Source organism: Ovis canadensis, chromosome 20 (genome assembly GCF_042477335.2).
Source record: "Ovis canadensis isolate MfBH-ARS-UI-01 breed Bighorn chromosome 20, ARS-UI_OviCan_v2, whole genome shotgun sequence".
Taxonomy (NCBI): domain Eukaryota; kingdom Metazoa; phylum Chordata; class Mammalia; order Artiodactyla; family Bovidae; genus Ovis; species Ovis canadensis.
Window position 1 is genome coordinate 63,258,501 of NC_091264.1, and position 26,909 is coordinate 63,285,409.

The 26,909-nt window shown below is 46.6% G+C and overlaps 1 protein-coding gene across 1 annotated transcript in view; it reads left to right on the forward strand.

Annotated features, from left to right (window-relative positions):
* Nucleotides 1-282: 282 nt before the first annotated feature.
* F13A1 (coagulation factor XIII A chain) overlaps nt 283-26,909 on the forward strand; it is a 141,023-nt gene continuing 114,396 nt past the window's right edge. Inside the window, exons 1-3 of the mRNA XM_069562899.1 lie at nt 283-498; nt 2,458-2,605; nt 15,602-15,790. Of these exons, the coding sequence (XP_069419000.1) occupies nt 2,476-2,605; nt 15,602-15,790 (319 nt within the window). The 5' untranslated portion in view covers nt 283-498; nt 2,458-2,475. The remainder of the gene's footprint in view (nt 499-2,457; nt 2,606-15,601; nt 15,791-26,909) is intronic.

Here is a 26,909-nt window from a genome sequence, read left to right on the forward strand (position 1 = left end):
GGTGGTGGGCCGGGGGCGCCAATGTTTGTCCCTTCAGTTTTACACATGCTGCGTGGTCACTGCTGTCTGTGACCAGACCCCTCCTCCTGGCCAGCCAAGCTTGGAACTCTGGAGGGCAAAACTGTCCCCTTGAGTGCGGAGACCCTTCCCCCCCAACCCTCTGACCTAAGGGCCGGTGCGGTCTCCCAGTGGCCGGGGAGGGGCGGCAGATTGCAGGTGGGCGAGGTGAGAAGCAGGACTGGAGGGAAGGGGCGCAGGGAGGCAATGCAGGGGAGAGACGGCAGGACCAGGACGGCGGGGTAAAGAGAAAGTCTCAGAGAGCGCCGCTGGCTCCAGCTGTCAGGCAGTGGGAGGAGAAATCGCTGTGGGACGGGAGGGGGGGCGTTCTTAGGAAGTTATTTAAGAACCAACTTTCTGGTCGGTCCTGTGTCCTTTTGAGGAAGTACCCCAGAGACGCCCAGAGCCGGCCCGCGCTGGGGCACCTCGGAGGGAGCGCAGGTAGGCCGCCCGCCGCCGCCCCTCCTGCCCGCACGCGGGGGTCCCGGGCCGCCGCCTCCTCGGTCCGCCCCCGCCCCTGGGTCTCCGGGCCAGTGCTCCGGTGGTGCTCGGAGAGCAGGGGCCGGGACGGAGGCAGCCCGGCTACTCCACTTGGTTCTTCACCCCTAACTGTGCATCCACTCAGCCCCGCCGGCTTCTGAGCTGGGGCTTCCCTCAGGTACCCGTCCTGGGAAGCTTTCCTAAAGGCGCTGCTGGCTGACCCCTAAGCGGCTCCTAAAGGGCAGCTGGGGTCTCCCCCTCAACACACAGGGGAGCAGACTAAGGAAAGAGGATGCAAAGGGCAGGGAGGCGGAGGGGGCGGGGAGGGTGGAGGAGACCCAGGTAAGAACAGCTTCCTGCTGCAACTGGGGTCCAAGGCTTAGCTCTCCGTCTCCGGAAGCCCCTCCCAGGCGGCAGGCAGAGCCGACCTTGAGCACCTCCCCCGCCCCCCGGACCTGGCAAGGGGGCAGGGCCTGTGCCCACCTGCACCCACCCAGCCCGGCCTGCACTGGCCTCTCTCTCTCACCTGGCAGGCACTTGGGGGTCCCCAGCCTCCAGTCCTCCCTCCCCAGAAACTACTGCTCAGCACCCCTCTCCTGGAGCCCCCACCCCACCCCCGCCCGCACCGGCCCATAGCCACCTTGCAGCCCCCTGGCTGCTCCTCACCAGAGGACGCCTCTGTCCTGCCTGGTCTGTTAATTCTTCTTCTCTCCCCCACCGCATAACCCACAAGATACTGTAAATAGGGCTGCAGGTATTTACGGCCCCTCCGCTCAGACTTGGCACTTCCAAACACTGCTGTCTCCTTCCAAACCCCCGCGCCCGGGGAAGGGGCTCGGGGCCTCCAGTGCCGCAGTCTTTGCTCCGCTAGCCCCTGGGCAGCTTACCCCCAACCCCGGTCCTCCCCTCCCCTCCCACCTTCTCACACCCTTCCCTGGAGCCTCCATAAGGCTGCGCTTCATCTTCAGAGGGTGTGCCTGGCTTTTGGAAACAGCCAGAGAACCCGGAGTCCTGACTGGATAACCCAAAAGCTGGAGACAAAGTCTCCCTTCATTTGGCCCCTCAGTCAACAAGTGCCGACTGGACCCCGACGGGGAGGTGTGGCGTTTAAACTGGTCGTTTGTCTGCCCAGACTCAGAAGGAAAGGGAAGCAGTCTTGGGGCAAGGGCAGTGTAGCCCCGTGGAGGGAGTCCTTTTAAAACGGGCTCTCTAATATTGCAGGCGCCTCCGGGTTACCTGCCCAAACTCTCCTCTCCCTAGTCCTGCTCCCTGGGGTCCCGGCTCCAAAGCAGTGACCACCACGTTCGCACACCCTCCCGGCTTCACTGCTGCACCATGTCAGGCTCGAGTGTAAGCATCCCTAGACTGGAAGCTTTGAGGGCAAGCATCCTTCTCTATGGTTCTCTGCGCATCCCAACTGGCCAAACCGCAGCCTGGCACAGAGGGGACTCTCGATAAATACTGGCTGCATTAACTTGCAGGCATGAATGTTTGAAAGAATGCCACTTATCTGGCGTGAGTGTGTGAGTTTATTCTTCCAGTGAGGACACCTCACCAGTCTACAGAAAATGGGCAGAGGTACCTGCATAAATGTTTCTTCCAAGAGATACCCTTTGGGGGAATGAGAAAAAGACCCCGCTCTCCAAAATCTTTTACAGCTTTCATTGCTCCAAATAAGCCCTCTTTCTTCTGCTTTCCGTGTTTTCACAAACACGAAATCCCCCCGAGGCCTCTGGGGAGCTGTTCTCTGTCATTAGACTGACCCTTCCTGCCACGTCTCAGGGTTTATTTATGCGAAACTCAAAATGAGTTGCTCAAGAGCCGTCACGGACAGATATATCTGTTTCTCCCCTTTTGAATCCTTGTCGCAAAAGTAACTGGCTTCATGTTCCTGTCTGTGTCTCCATTGCTCCCCCCAAGGAACCTGTGAGGCTGAGGATGTCGGAGTCCTCCGAGACCGCTTTCGGAGGCAGGAGAGCCATCCCCCGCAACACCTCCAATGCAGCAGAGAACGACCCCCCCACCGTGGAGCTGCAGGGCCTGGTGCCCCGGGGCTTCAACCCGCAAGGTACGGGCCCCTCCCTCGGCCCCCAGAGTGCTGGGTCAGCCCCCTCCGTCTCTGCCGAGCTCCCACCAAAGCTGGCCCCCTGCCAGTCTCTTGTTTAAAGAAGGGCCTCCAAAACCCTCTCTTAGTGGTAAAAGCACCAAAGATCAGGATTTGTATCCCAGTTCTGCTACTTCATCGCTTTGTGATGTCAAGAGCTTCCCTGGTGGCTCAGTGGTAATGAATCCACCTGCTAATGCAAGGGAGGAGGGTTCGATCCCTGGGTCAGGAAGATCCCCTGGGGAAGGAAATGGCAACCCACTGCAGTATTCTTGCCTGGAGAATCCCATGGACAAAGGAGCCTGGCGGGCTACAGTCCACGGGGTCGCAAAAGAGCCAGTCATGACGAAGTGACTAAACCACCAGAACAGCAATGCCAAGGAGGTCACCTCTTCGAAGCAAGGCCATTAGCGGAGGCCTCTTGCTGCCCTACTGGTCTGTTTCTAAGAATGTTCTCTCGCTGGAAGTTTCCACTTCCGAAACCCCGTGGCCGTTTCGATTGTTTGGCTCCCACCTCCTTCCTACCCTGGGCCGCGTGTCCACCGCTGTGCTGGAGAGAGAGGCTGGGGTCTGCTGTAACAGGGACAGGGGCCCCGGGCACAGGCGCTGTGACTGTGCCCCCTGCTCTCACCTCTACCCGTCCAGAGGGACCTGCTCTGGGAACAGTCGGCCGTGCTGATCCCCTCCCAGCCCTGGCTGCTGTCAGGGGGCCCAAGTGCCAGCGGTGGCTTGGTGACACAGACACCATTCCCTTGGGAACGGCAGGGACACTCAGACTCATGTCCCTGAGCAGAAACCTGCAGGGAACACCCAGGGACCCAAACCCGATTCTGCTCCTGAGGGGCTCTGTGTTGGTTTCTCCCGGGAGTGAACACCCCCTTCTAGGGGAGGTGTTCACGATCACCCTGTGGGGTGTGGTTAACCTGCTCAGCCCGAAAGAGACCAGAGCTTGAAAGAGAATGGCAAGGACAATGCTGGTTATGAGCAAACCCAGCAAGTTGGAGAACAGCTGGGCATGATGGCAGGTTCGATTGTGTTAGTATCATGTCCAGATGACGTGATATCTAATTGTGAAGACGGAGAGAAACCCCAGGACCACCCGTGGGGCTCCATCCAGACTGGGAGCTTGGGCTCACAGAACTGAAGGGCGTCTTCGGCTGAGTTCTGGGGCTGAGACACGGTGTTAACGTGGAGTTCTGAGCCCTGTCTCCCTTCCAGCTTCTGCACACTGTACCGTTAGAGCCACAGAACTGAGTTTAAAAGGACTTGCTAATCCGCTCGCCTGAATCGCCGTGTTACAGGTTGGGAGATTGAGGCCAAAGCAAGCGCTTGGTGTTCACATCTTCACTGCTTAGTCTGGGAGCCCGCCTGCCTTCTTTCTTCTTTTTAAAAGCAGATACAATTGGAAAGCGTGCAGATGTTAAGTTACCAACCAAGGTACCTTGGTGTAACCAAACAAGTTATCTTGTTTCAGTTTTCTAGCAAAATTCCCCTCCTGCAGAGAAGACTCTGGGACCCAGGAGAGGGGGGCAAGGTGCTAAGAAGTGGGCTGGGGGAGCAGAAAGTGAAAGGGGTACAGAAGTGGGAGATGCCACAGAGGCAGTGAGGTGTCACAAAGTGTCCCCTGGTCCAGGACTCAGAAGACCCAGGGTCCTGTCCAACATCTTCCACTTGCTCACTTTTGGGCCATGGGGGCACATCATGAAAATGACCAGAACCTCAGTTTTCCCATCAGCAAAATGGAGCAATATCCACTTCACAGTCGTCATGAGGCTCAATGACCAGTGGCTGTGGGAATCTTGATTAATATGTGCTCACTGATTCAGACGATATAGATTATCACACCTCTGCAAAGTCTGGAACCCACACATGGGAACCTTGATCTAAGGCTAATGTGTGTAGCCTGCAACCTTCAGATATAAAAAATGCAACAAAATGTTGCCAATAAGAAAATTGCCAGAGAACCTGAGTGGTTAGTTCAGTTTTTAAAAATCTAGAAATACTAATTTTTTGGTTGCTTATTTTTGGAGGCAAGGGTGGGGAGTTATTTTGAACTGACTTATTTGGAAGTATCAGTCATTATTTGCTTGGCAGTCAGATGTGTTCACAGCCCGAGTGACATTCTGGGATACTTATGACAGGCCCTGGTATGGGGGTGTGTGTGTCCAGTGAACAGTCAGTCCCTTGAGAACTGAATGACTCATCAGTCCTAGAGTCATTGTAACCTTCTTATTAATAACAGGTTTCTGATTTCAAAACATGTATCCATTTAGTAGTTCTACAGATGAGCTAAGTGCCGCATGCACCGAGGAAGGACCTGTGAGCCCAGGAGGCATAGAAATAAGTTCCAGATGAGTCGAACAGAAAAAAAAAAAAAATTTATATATATATATATATATATATATATATATATATATATCATCTGATCAAGGAGGGCCAGTTCCCAATATCCTTCATATTTCAAAAGTCTGTTTAATTGTACTAAAAGTGAGTTTTCTGGGACTAAATATGTCTTCTTTACCCCAAGTCCCTGCTAAGACCTGGTCACGTGGGTTTAAGTGCCAGCTTCTTGTAGCTTTCTCGGCCACCAGTGGAGGACTTGTATCTTCTCGATCCCATCTGAAGATGACTGCTTCTAGGACTGTTGTTCAGGCGCTCAGTCGTGTCTGACTCTTTGTGACCCCATGGTCTGCAGCACGCCCCGCTTCTCTGTCCTTCGCTATCTCCCGGAGTTTGCTCAAACTCACGTGCATTGAATCAGTGATGCCATCCAACCGTCTCGTGCTCTGCTGACCCTTTCTCCTCCTGCCCTCAATCTTTCCCAGCATCAGGGTCTGCTTCCAGGATAACAAAGTCCTAAGCCACACTCTCTTCATTGGCCTCATGGTAGTTTTCCAAAGTGTCCCTTTAGCAAGCTGCTCTTGTGAGATGGATTGAGAAGGGTGGAGAGGCAAGAGGAGGAAGAGGGGGGAAATGCCAGATTTTCCCCTTTGCATACTCTTGTGGCAGCGGATGTAGACAATATCTATTGAGTGTATGTAATACCTTTACTAGGGATTCCCAGGTAGCTCAGCAGTAAAGCATCCATCTGCCAGTGCAGAAGATGTGAGTTCAGTCCCTGGGTCGGGAAGATCCCTGGAGAAGGAAATGACAACCCACTCCAGTATTCATGCCTGGGAAGTCCCCTGAAAAGAGGAGCCCGGTGGGCTACAGTCCATGGGGCTGCAAAAACAGTCGGGCACGGCCAAGCTACTAAACAACAACGCTTTTAATGCAGGGCTTCAGTGCACATTTGGTTAAGAATGATTTTTGCCTGTATTTCAAAATGTACAAACAAACATAAGGTTCCTCCCATATGGCAGCACGCGCTGTAAGAAACATTGAGATGTTTGAGCTGACGGTGGAGCCCAGGCCGTGGTGGTGTTTGATGTTCTCCTGTATTTTTAGGGATCCTTCGTGGCTCCCCTTTGAACTCAACTGTAGCTGAGAGAAATATCTGGAAATCCCCTCAGCTTGTTTGGATTTGCATCTCTTTCTAATAGGCTGTGCTGCGTGCTCATTTGGTGTTTTTGAAAATCGCTCCACAGCCTTCCCGGTCTCAAAGGTTATTTCAGCAGGAGATGTAATGTTCCGGAAGATAAGCTTGTATTCTTGCTCTGGTTCGACTCTCTGTTGGCAACAATAGGGATCATTTGCAGCAGTAATTATAATTCTCATTTGACAGGTCTAACGCAATTTGAATTCAAACTGGAAAGCAAGCTCAATCTATAAAAAAAAGATAATCAAATGCAGGCAGGATCTAGTATTTTCAGGCTAACGTGGTCTGTGCCTTTCTGATCATCTCCCCCCTCCCTGTCCCTCCCTCCATGTCAGAACTAAATCAACTAATTGACTAGTAGGTCGTCTCTCCTTTGTGCAGAGGAAACCTCTCTGGGTTCAAGATTACTGAAAGAATAAAAAAGACCCTCAGTGTACGATTAAGAGATGATGCTGTGTAGAACCAGTTCACACGTCTCCTCTTGATTTGTGGGAAAATGTTCAATGATTGTGTCAGGAACTATGCCAAGATCTCTCTGGGGGCACACAAATGAACAAGTCAACCCCTGGCCTCAAGCAACTGTCCATCGTGTGGTTGGAACAAATAAGTGAGAGGAGTGACCAGTGGTGTCAGTGGACTGGGGAAGAGGTTGAGGAGCGCTTCCTGATGGAAGGACGCCTGAGTTAGGGCATAGAAGATGAGTAAGAGTGTTCCAGGCAGACGAGTGTGTGGAAGGGCATTTCTAGCGGAGGGAACAGCGTATGTTAAGTAGTGAGGACAAGAGAGGGAAGAGGCGCCTGGGAAAGGTAGCCGAAGTCTCATTCTAACAGGCTTTGAAGACCTTACCTTTCCTTCTCCAGACACAGGACACTTGTCAAGGATTCTAATTAGCAAGTGACATGATCAGAATTATGTTTATTAAAAAAATGCTAATGTTGAGAAAATGGGGAGAAAGAGGCACATTTGGGGGCTGTTGAGATACCTCAGGCCAGAAGAGAAACAGACGAGAGGGGTTTAGCCCCTGGAGAGAGCATTAGACTCAGTTTTCTCATTCTAGCTTTTGCTGAGCATATCTTACGCATTCAGGATACAGGGCATCTTTCTTCTTTTTTCTTTTTTTCTTGGCCATGCCACACGGCATGTGAGATCTTAGTTCCCCAACCAGGGATTGAACCCATGTCCCCTACATTGGAAGCACGCAGTCTTAACCACTGGGGAAGTCCCTCAGAGTACAGGACATTTTAATATTAATAGCCACAGTTAAAAAACAATAAGCTGTTTAAAAAAATGTTGTTAATGATTCTAATGAATGATGGTTTAAAATTCTGGGTATTCAAAAGGAATATGAGGAAGGAAACTTTATCCTGTTGTTTTCACAATAAAGAGACCTAGCTCCCCATAGACAGTATTTATACCTATCGTTTGGTAATAATATTATCAGAGATTGCATGGAGAACTCAGTTCACTAGGGAATTCCTAGAATATGAACCTAAACACTTAACTTATTTAAGGGTTCCATCTGTGACAGGTATAATCATTCTCTGAAGAATATTTTTACAAACTAAGGAGAAAATAATCTACTTTTAATCCAATTTTTTCCTATTAGGAGAAGGGTAGGAGGACAGGGAGGCAGCTGGCTCATGAGGAGAGTTTTTTTTTTTTAGCAGTCCATTTTCTGATGTTTTGGAATTAGGCTAAATTGTGTTAGGTAGACTTTTTGAAAGCTGTCACTTTGAAAGAGAAAGCTGCCAAGTTTCCAGCTACAATATCTCTCTAAAAGACAAAAAATAAAAATAAAAAAAAAGAACGTGGCTTAGCAATGAGTTGCTCCATTCTGCCAGTAAGTGGGCTTGGCCAGGGAGAAGCAAATTCATTTCCTGTTTGTGGCGAATGGAGCCTAGGTGATGAGAAGTTTCCTTCAATCTAAACCGTGTCTTGTTAAGCCAGTAAACAAAGGACGAATCAATATGCCAGCTTAATAAGTGTTTACGGAGGCCCTGCTACATGCGAAGGAGCAATACCAAGCAAAAGGTTCAAGAAAAATATACCACTTTCTTGATATCTTATGACAACCTGTGCTCATATCTGCAGACAACCATCTGCAGAGTCCTTGCAATTATGAGGTATTAAAAGAAAAAAATACTTGATTGATCTGGGAGTGACGAGCTGTGAGCAGTAAAGGAAAAGGGGTTCCTTCAGTGGTGCTGGGGACCTCATCTCCTTCTCCAAGACTTGGGGTAACTCTTAGTAAATCTATAGATTGTTGTTGTAGTTCAGTTGCTAAGTCATGTCCAACTCTTTGCAACCCATGGACTGCAGCGTGCCAGGCTCCCCTGTCCTTCACTATCTCCTGGAATTTGTTCAAACTCATGTCCTGAATCGGTGATGCCATCCAACCATCTTATTCTCTGTCATCTCCTTCTCTTCCTGCCCTCAATCTTTCCCAGCATCAGGATCTTTCCCAATGAGTCGGCTCTTTGCATCAGGATGTTTTCCAGTGAGTCAGCTCTTCGCATCAGATGGCCAAAGGATTGGAGCTTCAGAATCAGTCCTTCCAATGAATATTCAGGACTGCTTTCCTTTAGGATTGACTGGTTGGATCTCCTTGCTGTCCAAGGGACTCTCATGAGTCTTTTCCAGCACCATAATTCAAAAGCATCAATTCTTTGATGCTCAACCTTCTTTATGGTCCAGCTCTCACATCCACACATGACTATTGGAAAAACCATAGCTTTGACTATAGGGACCTTTGTTGGCAAAGTGATGTCTCTATCTTTTAATATGCTTTCTTGGTTGGTCATAGCTTTTCTTCCAAGGAGCAAGCAGCTTTTAATGTCACCATCCATGGTGATTTTTGAGCCCAAGAAACTGAAATCTGCCACTGATTAGGAGATTACATTGGCGAGAGAGCAACATGTCTACCACTTCCTTCTCCTTCTAAACAAAACTCTCCTGCTCATTGCCCTTCTGCAGGTCATACCCATCTAACTGCAGTCTAGAAAATTATTTCTTTAAACTCTCAACTTTTCAGTGGAGCATTTAATCTTCCATATCTTAGTCATTTTATTTTTTAAATGGAAGATTTCTCTTAGTTTCGATGATTTTAGCATGAACTTTTTTTTTTTTTACATGTTATTAGTTTTTTATTTTTTTTAATTTTAAAATTGTATAGGAAAATTTTACTTACCATTGACTTAATTTTTTCCCACTTAGGGTACCACTGTGATTCCCTATAATTTTTTTCTTTCTTTCTGAAGGCATTGACTTAGAATGATATTGCAATAGAAAAGATAAAGATCACTTAGAAAGAACAATGTTTTTTAAAAACGACATGTTTTGAATTAAGCATTGTCAAATACACAACAATGTAGGCTACATTATTTTAAAACAAACTCTTCATGTATCTCTTAGCATATATTTAGTACATATGCTTGTTTTCACTATGAAAAAGGTGTAAAACTACGATCGGTGGGGGTGGGAGCTGAAGTTTTGCAGATGCAAATGAGTTCGTTAGCACTTTTTTTTACCCTTTGCAATGAGTGGTCCAAGTGAGCTGTGAAGGCAGGGCATTTTTATTCCAGTCTGAAACAAAACTGCTGGTCTGGAGCTTCCTGTTTTAAAACCCCTGCATTATCTTTGGCACTATTTATATACTACCCTGAATATTTTGAGAATGCAATTGTCTGATAAATAACATTTAAAGCACTCGTATGGTTAATACTATGATAAATGGAATGCTCTATTTTAGAATGAGCAGCCAGCTCCTCGTTTCAGATTTTCAGGTTTTATTACATTAGTTTGAAGTGAAAAGTGGCATATTTGCTAGGAAATTTTAAAGTATTACCCCAGGCTCAGTAGGGCTTCCCCTGTGGCTCAGCTGGAAGAGAATCCGCCTGCGATGCGGGAGACCTAGGTTCGATCCCTGGGTTGGGAAGATCCCCTGGAGAAGGGAAAGGCTACCCACTCCAGTATTCTGGCCTGGAGAATTCCACGGACTCTATAGTCCATGGGGTTGCAAAGAGTTGGACAGGACTGAGTGACTTCAGGTCTTCAGGCTCAGTAACAAGATGATTAAGACAAAGTCCGGTCCTTAAGGGGTTTACAGACCCCTAGATAAAATCACCTGTATTAGGATGATACTAAGTGGCTGTGATAATAGACATTTTTAAAAAGAAAAACATATTCTGAAAATCTGGACGAGAAAATGACTCCCTCCACCTGTAGAAATTCAAGAAAAGAAAGACAGGCCTGTCTGCTGAGAAGCATTGTCTTACTGAATATGCACACTGTCGTCATTCTGCAGATGGGAAAACTGAGGCACCAGTTTCTGTAACTTGTCCAAAGTCACAAAGATAGTCAGTGTCGGAACTGAGATCTGGGTCCAGGCAGTCTGGTTCCAGAATCCATACTCTTATCCATTGTGCTATTCTACTTCTCCTAGCATACAAATAACAATATAATAATAATTTTTAGATTTTACTATGTGCCAGATACTGTGCTAAAGTGTTTTATATATACTTTTTCTTTTTCATTTAACGCTTACACCAACCCTATGAGGCATTTCATTGCCTTTCTAAAAATAAGAAAACTGGACTCAGATTAAATAACTTCGCAGAGTTCTACAATTAGTGATGTATCTCCCAAAACATATTCTGAAAAATCCTCCACACACACGAAAATACTTCTCATGGCCATTCGACTTTGGAAAGCAGTCTACTATAGGAGATTTGCAGTGCACAGCAGCATATGACAGTCCCGCATAAATTTTGCAAGAACCCTGATTGTGTGTGTGCATGCTAAGTCGTTTCAGTCTTGTCTGACTCTTTATGACCCTACGGATGGTAGCCCGCCAGGCTCCTCTGTCCCTGGGATTCTCCACGCAAGAATACTGGAGTGGGTTCCCATGTCCTCCTCCAGGGGATCTTCCCAACCTAAGAACTGAACACATGTCTCCTGCATTGGCAGGCAAATTGTTTACCACTGAGCCACCGGGGAAGCTCAGGAATCCTGATCAACTCTGGTTAAACCAGCACTTCCCAAACGGATTTAACCCTGGCTATTCCTTCAATCCCCCATGTACATCCCATAGAACTAGAACTTCATGGCACCACATAAGGATGAACTGACTTCAGTCAGACACACTAGACACTAACCAGGTTCACCAGACTGGGGTGTGGAACTGGAAAGCCAGGGTTTTCATTTGCAATGGGAACGAGAGCCACTGAGAGCCTGATAGCAAAGAAGGACTTGCTTCTCTCTCTCTAGCTTTGTTCTTCCACACAGGCAGACCTGCTCGGGAAATCACTTATTTTTAGGGGCAGGTCATCATGCAGGGAGGGGTGGCAAGAGCTGAGGCAGATCCTGGCGGTGCCCTGGGATCAGGTATCGCTCTACAGGCAGACTGGACTCTCCCCCCCTCACCTGGAAGGCCACCCCGACAGCCTGCCAGCTGACCTTTCTGCCGCCAGCACCACCACCCTCCAATCTGTTTTCCTCTCTGTCACCAGGAGAGGCAGTTTCAGTTTGTCTCTGCACCCATCTAACCATATTCATTTGCTAGTTCAGGTTCTTCACTGGGTTCCCAGTGCAGTTAAGAGTCCAAACTCCCTGACAGGGACTTCAAGGCTTTCTGCTTTCTCTTCCACGGTGGTCGCATTGCAACCCTCCAGTCAACCAATCGCTTCAGCTTTGTTTCAAAAAAACATTGATTGATTTTGACGGTGCAAGATCTCCGTTGCCGCATGCGGTATCTAGTTGCCTGGACCAGGGATTTCACCTGGGGCCCTGCATTGGGAGCGTGGAGTCAGCCGCTGGACCATCTGGGACGTCCCCACCTTTCCACTTTCAAAGTGACCCATGCGCTCTCTCCCCTCAGTCTCCGCTCATCCTCCTTTCTCTCCCACCCTTCTTTCTACCTGGAAAACTTGCTTGGCTTTCAGACCCCTGTTCACACCTCAGTTCCTCTGGAAAGCTTCCTTAGTCCGCCCTAGTCTGGGTTAGGGGCCCCTTGCCAGAAACCCTCCCCCACTCATCATTCATTTCATTTATCAGAGTGTTTTACTTTTTCATGACACTGTATCATAATTACCTGTTCACTTTTCCATATCTACCACTGTGCATTTGTATTTATTTGGCAGTGACCTAATGTATCTATATCCATGTCTTGAATGACAGCATAAAATTGCATACTTCCTGGAGGACAGGAAGTTAGGAAGGACATTAAATGTATTGAATATATGTGCCTGCATGCTAAGTCACTTCAGTTGTGCCTGACTCTTTGCTACCCACGGACTGCAGCCAGCCAGGCTCCTCTGCTCTGTCCATGGGACTCTCCAGGCAAGAGTACTGGAGTGGGTTGCGTCCCCTCCTCCAGGGGATCTTCCCGACCCAGGGAAGAACCTGCGTCTCTTACGTCGCCTACACTGGCTGCCTTCTGGGTGGCTAAGATGGTAAAGAATTGAATATACACTTAGGGTCTAAAATTATCTTAAGAATTTGGAACAATTAACCTAATACGATAAGATAAAATTAAATTGAAACTAGTAAGGCCCTAAAATTAGGCTAAAAAGAAAAAAGAATTGCATTGATAGAAATGGTTAGATGACAACATGAGTAAGTGACTTACAGGGATCTGACTTATAGGGATCTGAGTTTTAATCCACTGCTGACAGAAGTGACATCAGAATGTAGTTTTAAAAGTTTTGCTTCACCACATGCTTAATGTAAATGAACAATAAGCGTATCCAAAACACTAATGGTATTTTGGACTGAAATCACAGAAATTTATTTTGGAAGATGCAGTGGTCTCATTGGTTTTCACTGGAAAAATCATAACTAAAGATGTATTTAATTCTAGGAAAAACACTACAAGAGAGAATTTCATAAAATGGAGCATATATATTTCAGAGCAGGTAAAAGGTCTAGAAATAATTTCTTAAAGAACGCTGACGGCTTAGAGAATGCTTTACTCAGAGGAACACTCACAGTCATCTTTATATACAGAAACAGCACCAGATGAAATGAATAGAACATAGTCTATGTTTATGCAGAAGTTAGAACCAGAATCTATGGTTAGAAAAATTATAGGGAAGCAGATGTCTGTTCATCTTATAAGGATTTTTCAAATAATTGGATTATATAAAAATGAACAGTTTGCTTTATATGACAATGGGTTCCCTGTTCAGATGGAGACTAAAGGCTTAAGTACGAGGATTTTCATGGAGGTGTTTCGTACGGCAGGTCTACCAGATGGCCTATCAATACCTCTGCCCTCTGAGAGTCTGTGATGCTGTAATATCAGTATATTCCTTCCACTGGTGCTGATGAATGGAGAGCGGTTAAACTCTTCTTTGAGGAATTAGGTTTTAGACATTAAAAAAAAATAAAACATTATTAAAAGTCAAGATGTTAAGAAAGAGGGCCGAATGAGTTGATTCCTGAGGTCCTTCTCAAGTGGGACATTCATGATTCTTCAGCTCTTTCTGAAGCTCGTTTTACCCTGGGGATTGTGACCTTAATAAGACCAGAGAACTTAGGGGGCAGGCAGCTTGGAAGAGAGAGGTGTAGAAATAAACGTCTTCGGCCCACAGCCTCCTAAAGGAATGAAACTGCACCTCCGGGGACCAGGCACTCAGCAGGGCTCTGAGATGCTGCAAATGCAAAGCTGCATCTTGGGCTCTCCGTGCGCCTCCGTGTCACAGTCAGAACAGCTCGCTGAGGACCGCACCACGCGAAACACAAAGTAACCCCATCACAGCTCGTAGTCAGTGAGCCACAAAGAAGCCTCTGGTCCCAGGCAGAACGTCAGACCCATTCTCCCGTGAGGACGTTGACTCTTTGTAGACCTTCCCAAGAAATTAGTGTCTTTGTTTTAAAGGTGAGAAAACTCAGCTTCTGGGAGGCAACCTCCCTGACCTAAGTAATGGTGAGAGCTGAGATCAAACTCGGGATTACCTGGACTTTGAATTAATTCCAGGTGTTTCCGGGACTCCTAGACTTCAGAACTATAGAGAATCTTAGTGAACCCAATTTCTCTATTTTGCCTATGAGACAAAATGAGCTCGGAGGGGACCAGACATCCTGCTCAAGACTCCTGTGTAAAAGCAAAAGAAGCCACTGAGTCTCACAGGGTGAAGCCCCAGCACCCCATCTACACTGTGTGAGCACAAACCACAGCTGGCACAGTCAGGAAAAGAGAGGGAAGTCAGGATGGCAGGACTCCCTCCCCTGATGGTCAGGAAAAGAGAGGGAAGTCAGGATGTCAGGATGCCCTCCCCCACCCCTCGCCCAATTTTCTCTCCCGCGTGGCCCTTTAGAACCCTAAATGCATACACAGAGCTCTATTTTTAGATCCCATGGGAGCCTGTGAGGCTCCTCTGTCCATGGAATTCTCCAGGCAAGAACACTGGAGTGGGTATCCATTCCCTTCTCCAGGGGGATCTTCCCAACCCAGGGACTGGACCCAGCTCTTCTGCTTTGCAGGCAGATTCTTTACCACTGAGCCACGAGGGACGCCCATCTTTAGACCAGATCTTCTAAACTGCACTGAAGATGGGTAACTAGAGTTACCGTCACATCAGTAATCGTTGCAGACAAATGGGGAAAAAACCTAAAAGAGATCTAACTTTCATCCAGTGTTATCATGTCTCAGATAAATATATAACTGACATTTACACTCCCGATTCCGCACATCAGAGGAAAAACCTGAAGATTTTGGCATCACACCAGGGTTTGCTTCCAGACTGGTCGGTTGGTAGCCAGGCAAACGCGAAGCTTGTTTCTGCCTGTTCAATGTGGAAACAATCCTGCCTCCCTCACAGAAACACCGACACGCTTCCCCCACACCTGTTCCCTCTGATCCCTGCTTTCGAAGGGCAAGAGCTCCTTTTAGAATTATGGAAGGGGAGGTTTACCCTTCCTGAATAAGAGGAGAATTTTGGATTAATGGTCTACTCTGTCCTTAGAACATCCCTTGGAAACTTTGTCAGATTTGATCCCTCCCCTTTTAAAGATAAAAAATTGAAACCTGTTATTCCCTGCTTTTTCCACCGTAGAGACGCTATAGTCACTGTGGGAAGCAGCTGACTGTTTGAACACCAGTGTGAGACATGGACATGAAGCTTTGACTTGAGTCCTGGTTTCTCTGTATCTAGACCTGTACGCTAGGCATCACCATCACTGCCCTCTTACACCCGAAGTGGGATCTGAAGTGGGGTCAGAAGGGGAAAAGGCTTTTTAAAAATCTTCTTTCAATGCAAGGATGTCACAAGAGACCGATTCGGAAATCTACCCACCCCCTGTATAGAGTTTTATGTAATAAACCTATTACCTCGCATCTTCGGGAAAAATAATCTTGTTTTTCTGAGTGTGTGTTTAAACCAAAATTACTCAATGTTTTCCTTGATTGTTTTCTTTGTCTATAGACTACCTTAATGTTATGAATGTTCACCTGTTCAAGGAGAGGTGGGATAGCAACAAAGTGGACCACCACACCGACAAATACAGCAACAACCAGCTGATTGTACGTAGAGGACAGTCTTTCTACGTTCAGATCGACTTCAATCGTCCCTATGACCCCAGAAGGGATTTCTTCAGGGTGGAGTATGTCATTGGTGAGTGCCTTGTGCAAGCTCTGCTCAAAACAGTCATGATACCATGGCTCATAATTGCAAAGTGGTACAGGTGTATTTCCTGGAATCACACTTTAACAGTTGGCTGGAACTGGGGTTAATCACATACAGTCCCTGTACCACTCTACATTCTAGGGTGGGTCTGACACAATGCCAAACATCAATAAATCATTTGCCTAGTCAGGCAAAGAGCTGGTATAGTAGAAGTGAGCTCAGTTGGCATAAAATGCTAATGTATGTAGAGAAAAGCACGCAGTGCTGATATATATGCAATTTAATAACCTGGGAAACAATTTGGCATATCTGTTCATATTAAAAAGATGTATGTCCTTTGACCCCACAATTTCACCCTTAGAAATCTATGCCAGTGATATTTAAAATCTTCAAATCCACTTTTAAAAAGTGGGCATTATTTACTGCAGCGCTGTGTATGGTGACAAAAACATCCTCAGAGTGAGCAACTTTCCACAGCGGAAGGGCTGGCAATACCGTGGCATAGTCACATAATGCAGTGTGAATTCGACCTAAACCAGAAGATGTCAAGAGAGGTGGTGAGGAAACGAAACACAGAGGCGTGTATGCCAAGCCTATGTGTGTGTGTGTAAATGTGCAAGTGCACAGATCAGTAAAGCATTGTGAGTTCAGGGAAAAATTATGAAGCACACACATTGGTGTTGATGTGGGCTCCATGGTGGAAATACGGCCAAAATGAAGGCGAGTGAAGCAAAAGGGAAGGGAGCCAAGTAGGAAAAGGAGGGGAAAAAAGTGAGCACAATGTGACTATATGGAGACGTCGATGTAAAATCACTGATCTGTAGGAATAACTATAAGTAAGAGTATTAAATCACAACTAAAAATGCATGCTGCCCTAGGGAAAAAATCTAAGACTGCTGATCACTTGAGGAATATGGTTTGTGCTCACTTGAGCTTACAATGTGAATTTGCACATAAATGTGGGGAAATTGTTTGAAGAGAGAAGAGAAGGGGGAGAGGAGAAAAGAGATCCCTGAATCAGAATAAAAAATATCAGTGCGGCGATTGAGTTCTACACAGACTTGTTTGTTATCCCAATTGTGCAATGAGAAAAGGAAGAACTAAATTAACCATTCTGGCGTGTTAGGCAAAGTGAAATAACAGTTTAATTACACTTAGGGAGTAGACTCTTATTGTTAATATTTTTTAATAATGGCTACTTCAGGTGAGAGAAGAATCCACAGCTGATTTTTAAACAGTATTTTGAAATACAGAGAAAATTTATTTTTGTTTCTTTCCCTAAGGTCATTCAGTTTTCTTCTGTGTATAGGTGTGCAAGCTTGTGTGGACTAGATATGATTAAAACCTCCTCGACACATTTATAATAAAAGGATCACTCCACACATGTCAATAAATACCCAGTTTTGTTTCACCTTAATAGGGATTTTTTTTTTTTTGCCTTCATCTTTATAACCAAATATTTCAGGCAGTGAGGGGAGAATAGGGAAGCTTGGTCCCTAAACTGGAGGTGTCTGAAGTCTCAGATCTCCCACAATCACTCATAAAAGAATTATAATAATGAAAGTCTCAGGAAGAATAAGATGACCATCTTAGATCAGGTTTCTAAGACACAGACTCTGAGAAGGAGAGCTGTGTGAAACGAGATTTCTGGGGTGCGATCTCGGGGTCACCATCTGAGCAGGAGTGCAGGGGTCAGTGCCGGACAGAGGGAGGAGCTGAGCTCTGCTGGGCGAAGGCGTCAGGGGGTCCCACCATGCCTGCTGGAGCTGGACTGTGTCTTCAGGGTTGGCCAGTCTTGAGGCAAGGGCATAGGCCCTTTATATTCTAGCATGGACTGTCATTGACCATAAGCTACTCCCAGGGAGGGGGTACTTAGTTAGCTGGGGCTCTATGGCAGTGGGTAAACCCCTGAGGGCCTTGAGCCGCCAGCGCTCCCAGCATCGGGGACAAGGATGCCTCCGTCCTAAACGCAGTCTGGACAGAAGATCACAGCATCCACTCTAGTAAGCACTTAGTCTTGCCTTTTTATTTAAAAATAAAAAGAGTACTACATGTGTTCCTTCAGCAAAAGGGGAGGGGGGAAGCATAGCAGATTTACCTTTGAGATAAACATCTGCGTGTTTTAAAGAACAGTACATCTCACATAACTCAATGGCAAGAAAAAGCACTGAATTCAATCCAAAATGGGCAAAAAGACTTGAACAGACATTTTCCAGAGAAAACATAAGAGATGGTCAACAGGCACATGAAAGGAAGCTCAGCACCCCTGCTTATTAGAGAAATGCAAATCAGAACCGCAGTGAAGTACTGTCCTACACCGAACACAGTGGCCGTCACTGGAAGTCTGCAAATAAGTGTTGAAGAGGATGTGGAGAGAAGGGAGCCCCCCGACACTGTCGGTGAGAACGTATGTCGGTGCACCCACGGTGGAAAACAGTATGGAGCTTCCTTAGAAAGATTTTTAAAATGAATACTGCCAAACGATCTAGCAATTCAACTCCTGAATATGCAACCCCCAAACACTGGAGAACACTAACCTGAAAAGATACACACTCCCCAGTGCTCACAGCAGCACTATTTGTATACAATAGGCAAGATGTGGAAGCAACCCAAATCCCCGTGGACAAATGACTGAATTAAGATGATGGGATGTGTATGTGTGTGTGTGTGTGTGTGTGTGTGTGTGTGTGTGTGTGTGATGGTGGAATACTACTCAGCCATAAAAGAGAGTGAAATACTACCATTTGAAAGTGGAAGTGAAGTCACTCAGTCGTGTCCAACTCTTTGCGACCCCATGGACTATAGCCCACCAGGCTTCTCCGTCCATGGGATTTTCCAGGCAAGAGTGCTGGAGTTGGGGTGCCATTTCCTTCTCCAGGGGATCTTCCCGACCCAGGGATCGAACCCAGGTCTCCTGCAATGCAAGCAGACGCTTTACCCTCTGAGCCACCAGGGAAGCACCGTAGACGGACCTAGAGAATATTATGCTTAGTTAAATGTGAGACAAAGACAAATCCTGTGTAATATTACTTATATGCAGAATCTAGAAAATAAGACAAATAAGTGTATATGCAAAGCAGAAGCAGCGTCATGCGAAAAAAGCAAGCCTTGTGGTCACCAAAGAGGAGAGAGAAGAGGGAAGAGAGACAAACAAAGGGCAGGTGATTAACAAACTGCTACATTTAAACTAGGCAAGCAGCGAGGTCTTGCTGCATAGCCGAGGGGATTATACCCACAATCTTGTAATAATATTTGATAGAGTATATTCTGCAAAAACAGTGAGTCCCTACACAGTATTCCTGTAACTCACACCGTGTTGTAAATCAACTCTACTTCAATTAAAAAAATTATTGCCATAATAAGAAGAGACGAGTATTGAATGTGAATCAGAAATGCAATTCAGTGCTCAGACGTGTGTATGCAAGTGTACTTCAGCTTCAAGAAACCTGGAATGTGACGAAGTGATTTAAAAAACAGAAAAGAGAATACTTTGTAAAAAATATGGGACTCATAAGAGTCTTCAGATATTTATCTTAGGGTGTTTAAAGCAGATTTATCAACAAAAATCAATTTATATACTATTTCAAAGAGTGTAACTGTTGCATAGAGAGACCTATTGTCTTATTAAAAACACAGAGAAAATAACCACACATATGTGCTTCCAGTTTGCGCTTCTTTGTTATTGCTCTTTTCTTTCCCTGTGACTTTATATAAGCTGAGCTGGGTTGCCTTAATACCCTGGAGATTTCTTCTGTGGCTATCCTCAGAACCTAGGGTCATGGGATTTATTTATAAGTGATTTTGCCTTCAAATTGAGTTTCTTTCTTTTTAAATATTTAAGTAAATAGCCTCTCAGATGGTCCCAGATTTAACCCATTGCATGCGGGCTTCCCCAGGCAGAGAAAGAAGGTGAGCACAGAGCTGCTGCTTTTCCTGGGCCAGCGCTCCCCTCTCTTGTGCTCAGAGCTTTGATAGCTCATTCATTAGTGGCTGGCGGTGCACAGCCGTCTCTGAGAGTCACGTGGGAGGTGTTAATGACTTGGAGGAGGCGGGTATATGTGGAACATGTGCCCGGTCGTCTATGGGGCCTTTTCCCTCTCTCCACCTCTAGCCTGCAGCCACCACACATCATGGAAGGCAGGGGTTCAGTTCAGTTCAGTTCAGTTCAGTCACTCAGTCATGTCTGACTCTGCGACCCCATGAACCGCAGCATGCCAGGCCCCCCTGTCCATCACCAACTCCCGGAGTTCACCCAAATTCACGTCCATCAAGTCAGTGATGCCATCCAACCATCTCATCCTCTGCCGTCCCCTTCTCCTCCTGCCCTCATTCTTTCCCAGCATCAGGATCTTTTCCAATGAGTCAGCTCTTTGCATCAGGTGGTCAAAGTTTCAGTCTCAACATCAGTCCTTCCAATGAACACCCGGGACTGATGGGGCAGAGCACTAATTATAGGCTTTGTTAGTCTGGAGCTGGAGCTGTGAAAACCTGGGAAGAGCCTGTGGTGTTAATATGCTGTGACTTTAGCCCGGGCTCCCTACTTGTTTGAGACTTCTTTGAGACAGAGTCATTCCGAGGAGAGAATTTTTTTTAAATTTATTTATTTTAATTGGAGGATAATTACTTTACAATACTGTGGTAGCTTTTGCCATACATGGACATGAATCAGCCACGGGTGTACATGTGTTCCCCATCCTGAACCCCCTCCCATCTCCCTCCCCATCCCATCCCTCAGGGTCATCCCAGTGCACCAGCCCTGAGCACCCTGTCTCATGCATCGAACCTGGACTAGTGATCTGTTTCACATATGATAATATACATGTTTCAATGCTATTCTCTCAAATCATCCCACACTCGCCCACTCCCACAGAGTCCAAGAGACTGTTCTATTCATCTGTGTCTCTTTTGCTGTCTCACATGTAGGGTCATCGTTACCATCTTTCTGAATTTCATATATATGTGTTAGTATACTGTATCGGTGTTTTTTGAGGAGAGAATTTGCAGCTCTCTTCCTCTCCAGCTCTCCCTCCTCAAAACAAAAAGATTGACTGCGAGGTCCTCAGGCACATTTCTTTCTCCCTGGAGTCCAGTCACAGGCACACAGGGGCATTGAGGCCAGCACCTCGGATGCTCTCTTGACCTTTTTAGCCCCTCCACGGCTCTCACAGCTCCAGGCTTCATATTTCTGGGCCCCGCAGAAAGAAGAGGGGAAGGATGGTGTCCAAAAAGCCTATTCCTTTTGTCAGAACAGCAGTTTCCCCCGAAGCCCCAGCAAGCTTTTTATGGCTCATGTACTACCCTCCCCTGTAAGAAGAGCTGTGAAGCTAGTCTCAAAGACAACTAAGCTTGGCTGCTGTAGATGCCCAGGGGTGTTTGCTGGAAGTCCCTTCAGCCCAAGAGTCCAAAAGTGCAGCCTTTCCTGAGAACAATGACAGAGGTCATTCATGATCACGGTCATCACGTGCCCGAGCAAGAACGGGACCCTAGGCACTGCATATATTCTGTGTTATTAATCCCATTCAAACCCTGAAATAATCTCTACACTTCAATATTTCTATTTTATCTATTTCTTTTTTATTAAAAAATAAATTTCTTTATTTGACTGCATATGGAATCCAGTTCCCTGTGTGTGCATGCTCAGTCATTTCAGTCCTGTCCAGCTCTTTGTGACCCCATGGACTGTAGCCCTCCAGGCTCCTCTGTCCACGGCCAGGGGTTAAACCTGGGCCCCCTGCATTGGCAGTGTAGAGTCTTAGCCACTGGGCCACCAGGAATTTGTGCCTGCTCAGTCATATCCGATTCTTTGCAACCGCATGGACTGTAGCCCACCAGGCTCCTCTGTCCATGGGATTTTCCAGGCAAGAGTACTGGAGTGGGGTGCTGTTTCCTTCTCCAGGGGATATTCCCAACCTGGGAACTGAACCTGTGTCTCCTCCTGCTTGGCAGGCAGATTCTTTACCACTGAGCCACCCGGGAAGCCCATGAGTTTTATCTTAAGTCATCAAGGGTGTCAGACTGTTGTGTATTCAGGATGGGAGCGACTTGAACGATTCTTAGGGGATTTGAGACTGGAGAGGAGGTGTTCAAAGGAGAGAGGGCGAGAGCCTGAATTCGGGCACCGGTTGAAGAGTTGGAGAGGAGGGTGGGACTTGGGAGACGTGTTGGAGACGGAAGCCTACTGGGCTTGTAATTGGCAGTCTGGGTGGAGTGAGAGGGAGGTAGTCAGATAGCCTCCTGTGTTGCTGGCCTGTGTGCTGCTGACGATAGATGCTGGCATCCTCAAAGGAGACAAGTGCTTGCATGCTAAGTCGCTTCAGTCGTGTCTGACTCTTTGTGATCCTATGGACCAAAGCCTCTTACATCTCCTGCACTGGCAGGCAGGCTCTTTGTTATTACTGCCACGTGGGAAGCCCAAATGAGATAAGGGATGGAGGAAATTCAGGGGAGAAAACCTGAGTGGGAAATAATACTGATGCTAGTGACTCCCACTGACAACGCGCTTACAGGCTCAGGGACTGGGCAAGGGCGCTGCCCTGGGTGGTGCTCATCACCTGGAAAGCGCTGGGCTGTAATGCAAACCCAGGCATTCTCCCCTAATCACAATGCACAGGACCTGTGCCTCCAAGACAGTAGACGTGTAAGGGATTCTGTTTGTTCCTGCTGAGTTTGAAGTGGTAATACTACAGAGACTTCCAGGTAAAATATGTCCAATGGATGATCCCATATATGAATCGGAAGCTTAGGGGAAGAGCTTGGGTTGACATATGGAAACGTGGATATCATTCATACATAGATCATTCAGAAAAAGTAAATCAAGGGAGAAATGGATGGAGGCACAAATTCTGGGGGAAAATAATTTTTAAGGAGTCAGTCCAGGAGCTGGCACCCCTGGAGGAGACAGAGACCATGTGATTAGATAAGATGAAGGGACACCAAGGAAGTGCAGTGTTACTAAACCTGGAAAAAAAAAAAATCGGGTGCTTAAAGAGGAAATTGTTTGAAGTTTTTAGAAGAGAAGATAATTTAGATAATATTTAGAGAAGACTGTGGGTAAGAGGCGGGGTATTTTGTCTTGGGTGTCTGTCTTAGGATTGAAGGTACTTGAACTTGCATGTGGGCAGAGGAGGCGGAGCCAGTAGAGAAAGAGTCCAGAAGATTCTGGAGAATGCCGGAAAAAGTAGAAACATCTTAAAGTGGCCTGGTTGAAGTGTTGATTGGCAGAAGAATTCCTTATCTTCTGAGGATGTTGGGAAGGGGATTGGGGGTGGGTGCTACTATGTTTGGTAGAGAGACAGGAAGCTGATTATCATGCCTGATGACCTCATCTTTCTCAAAGACCTAGGAGGTGAGCAGGTGCTGCAGGAACCTAGGGAGGCAAAGGACCATTTCTTATATCAGAGAGCATCACCCAAGTCCTTTAAGACTAGATGTCCCCATGGATTTGGAGTTCAGACAGTTTAGGAGATATCACCAGCTTTGGTGGGGATGAACATACTCAGTTTCTCTGCTGAGAAATGTTTTGCCCCCAGTCAGACAGCTGGTAGGATGTAGAGAAAAGTTCCCTAGCCTATGCTTTTCCCAATATTTTATGAGGCATTTTTGATGAGAATGGGTTACCTGTTCCATCATGTTAAAGCCACACTGATATGGGATGTCATTTCAGATTTTTGCTGCCGTATGTTACTGCTTGGACGGTCAGCATGTTCTTTCTCAAGCACCTCTGTGAAGTGACTAATAATGGCAGCTGAGAATCTAGGACACTATTTCCCAGAGCGTGCTCTCTGTGAATACCTCTCATGTGAGATGTTCCTTGGAAAAAAAAAAGGTTCTGTGGTCAAACGCATTTGGGCCGTGCTGTATCTCATGCCTCTTCTTGGAGAGCTCCAACACACGTTAGTGTATTACAGGCTCTGAGGAGACACATAGTCAAAGAAAGCAAGCATCTTCTTTAGCCTGACTTTCCCAACATTGTTTGACTCCAAGCACTACTCCATCATATTTTAATTTTTATTTAGTAAAATGCAGAACTCACTCCAGGAAATGGTGTACTACGGTAAAAATAACCTTTATTCCGTAGAATACTGAGGAAGACGGATAGATGGGTTTGTAGTCAGTATGCTCTGGCAACTTAGCAGAATATCTGTTTCTTTTTCTTTTTGACACTTTAGATTTTGTGCCAACATTAAAATAACTCTATCAATTTGGCATTAATATTCAGTAACTTTTCAAAAATGATTACTTTCCTTTTTGATATTTATATATTTACTTTCCATGCTTTTATTTGGCTTCTTTTATCATGAAGCCAATTTGCTTTCCTTTTGAATGTGTTTATTGAACCCTTATTGATAACTTTGTATGTGCAAAGCACTACGCTGGGATTAGAGTAGTAAGATATGTTTATACTTTGCCCTTGAAGAGTCTGGAGAGGACAGCCTGAACACTAGAGGTTGAGTTCAATGCCAGCCTCTAGGGCAAGATGCCTGGAAAGCACCTTGGGAGAGAGATTGTGTGGCTAGTTGGAGGAGATGCCCTGGAAGTGCTATTTGAGCTGGATATCAAAGGAAATGAAAGGAAATTAAAAGATGCTTACTCGTTGAAAGAAGAGCTATGACAAACACAGAGTATTTAAAAACAGAGACATCACATTGCTGACAAGGGTTTGTATTGTCAATGATATGGTTTTTCTAGTAGTCATATATGGATATGAGAATTGGACCATAGAGAAGGCTGAGATGCTTTTGAAGTGTGTTGGGTAAGACCCTTGAGAGTCCTTTGGACTGCAAGGAGATTCAACCAGTCAATCTTAAAGGAAATCAACCCTGAATATTCATGGAAGGACTGATGCTGAAGCTGAAGCTCCAAAACTTTGGCCACCTGACATGAAGAGCTGACTCATTGGAAAAGATCCTGATGCTGGGAAAGATTGAAGGCAGGAGGAGAAGGGGACAACAGAGGATGAGATGGTTGGATGGTATCACCGACTCAATGGACATGAGTTTGAGTGAACTCTGGGAGGTAGCGAAGGACAGGGAAGCTTGGTGTGCTACAGTCCATCAGGTCACAAAGAGTCAGACACGACTCAGTGACTGAACAGCAGCAATCAGAGGATAAGTAGTGGCTGACCCAGTGGAATGGGAAAGGTCAGTGGAGAAGAAAACCTTGGAAGCATATTGACAACCTTGTATACCCAGATAAATCTCTGCAGAAGAGTATTAAGCTGAGTATTAAAAAATCTAAGTTTCTAATTTCTGGATTACTGTGGCAGGGTAAGGAAGATAAATTGGAGATGTGAGGTCATTGTCAGGGACGTAAGTAAGAGACTCAAGGGGACAGTCTTACTGACAGATGCCAAGGTGAATGTGTGATGCGCCAGTCTGTGTGACTTTTCCCCCAGTAAGTTGGTGTGTGTTTTTTTTTCTTTGCACACTCAAATCTTTGATAGTGAAGTCTAGGTGGCTGAGCGATCAGGAATCCCCCTGCCAATGCAGGAGATGAGGGTTTGATCCCTGGGTTGGGAAGATCTCCTCAAGAAGGGATTGGCAACCTACTCCAGTATTCTTGCCTGGGAAATTCCACGGACAGAGGAGCCTGGCGGGCTAGTCCATGGGGTCACAGAGTGGGCCACGACTGAGCGACTTAGAAACAACAATAGTACAGTGATGCCCTTTGGTCAGAGGAGGCAGAGTGCACTGCAGAGCCTGGCCCTTCAGAGTCAGTTCAGCGGTGACAGTTCTGCAATGAAAGGGCTGGGAAGTAGCGCAGAGGACGGGGAGAGTCTTGGAGTCAGAATCCTAGTTACGCCACGTGGAGCCGTGATGGTCTCACTTGACCCCCCGGGTAACCAATTCCTCAAGGCAAACAGGGATTATAATACTTGAAACAGTTCCTCATGGACTGTGGGAGATAATGTCCATGAAAGCACATTTTCATTCTCACAACACAACTGAAAAGCAGGGTGGATAGGAGCAAACCTGGCTGGACGTCTGGAAACCGGAGTTCACAAGGAGTGAAGGATTTATGTGGGGCGGCACAGTGGTGGGGAGTGCCCCTGCGCCCCTACTCCCTGCAAGACCATCAGAAACTTAGTCCAGTGGGCTGTCCACCTTGGCCCTCTAAAAGAGGCCAGACACACTGTGCCAAGCTTGCAAGAAAGGGGTAAAGTTAATCCTAGTTATGCTGTTTGGTAGATTAATCCATTTATCTTGCTCTAATCTCCTTGACTGTCTGCCTGTAAGTGGAGACGTTTGCTGAGACATCGGGCTGGCCTGACTCTTTTAGCCGTTTTCTGTGAGATCCACTTCTCTGTTTTAACTCTAAATATGCCCTCTGTAATGCCCCACCCGATTTGGGGTCTGAAGGGAGGACAATGGAAGAGAAGGCTCCCACCTCTCCCCTTTCGGGTGAGCCCTTCATGACCTTAGGCAGAACCAGCCGCCTTGGGCTAGGTTCTCTGATGAAACGCTATAACAAAATGGGGAAAGGCTGTCAGAAAGGCCAAGAGAAGGCTACTGGGCTCTGTCTTCTCTCTCCTGATAGCAGAGGAAAGGGAAGAGTCACTGAACCTCTAAACAAAACTCTCCAGTGTCTGCACATCCATGCTGACAGCTTAATTAGTCAAATGGGAACCCTGACAAACCACAGACCAAGTTCCACCGAGAACCATTTGCCCGCAGTTCTCGCTGTAGTGACAGAGGCTGTTCAGTCTCAAAGTAGGATGGATTGCCATCTGCATTCTGGTGCCAGAGACCTACAGGGAGCCCCCTTTCCCAGTGCTGTGACCCAGCCCCATCGTACAGAGCTTGAGGTTCTCAGCAAACCTTCGTGCCCGGAGGGAACCAGCACTGTCTGTATGTCTCGTGGCATCCAGGGTCCCCAGGGCCGCACATACAAAGGACCATGGATGCTGAGATGGGAAACCTCACAGACGCCTGACTCCCTCCCTCCCTCCCTCCCTCCTTCCCCCGTCTCCTTTTCATTCCCCTACTTTGCCTTCCCCTTTGCTCCTCTGTTTCTCTCTCCGTACTTGTGTCTTAACATTAACCTCTCTCACTTATGAGAATTCACAATCTTGGCTAATTAGCACTCACATCATTGAAACTGTCCTCTT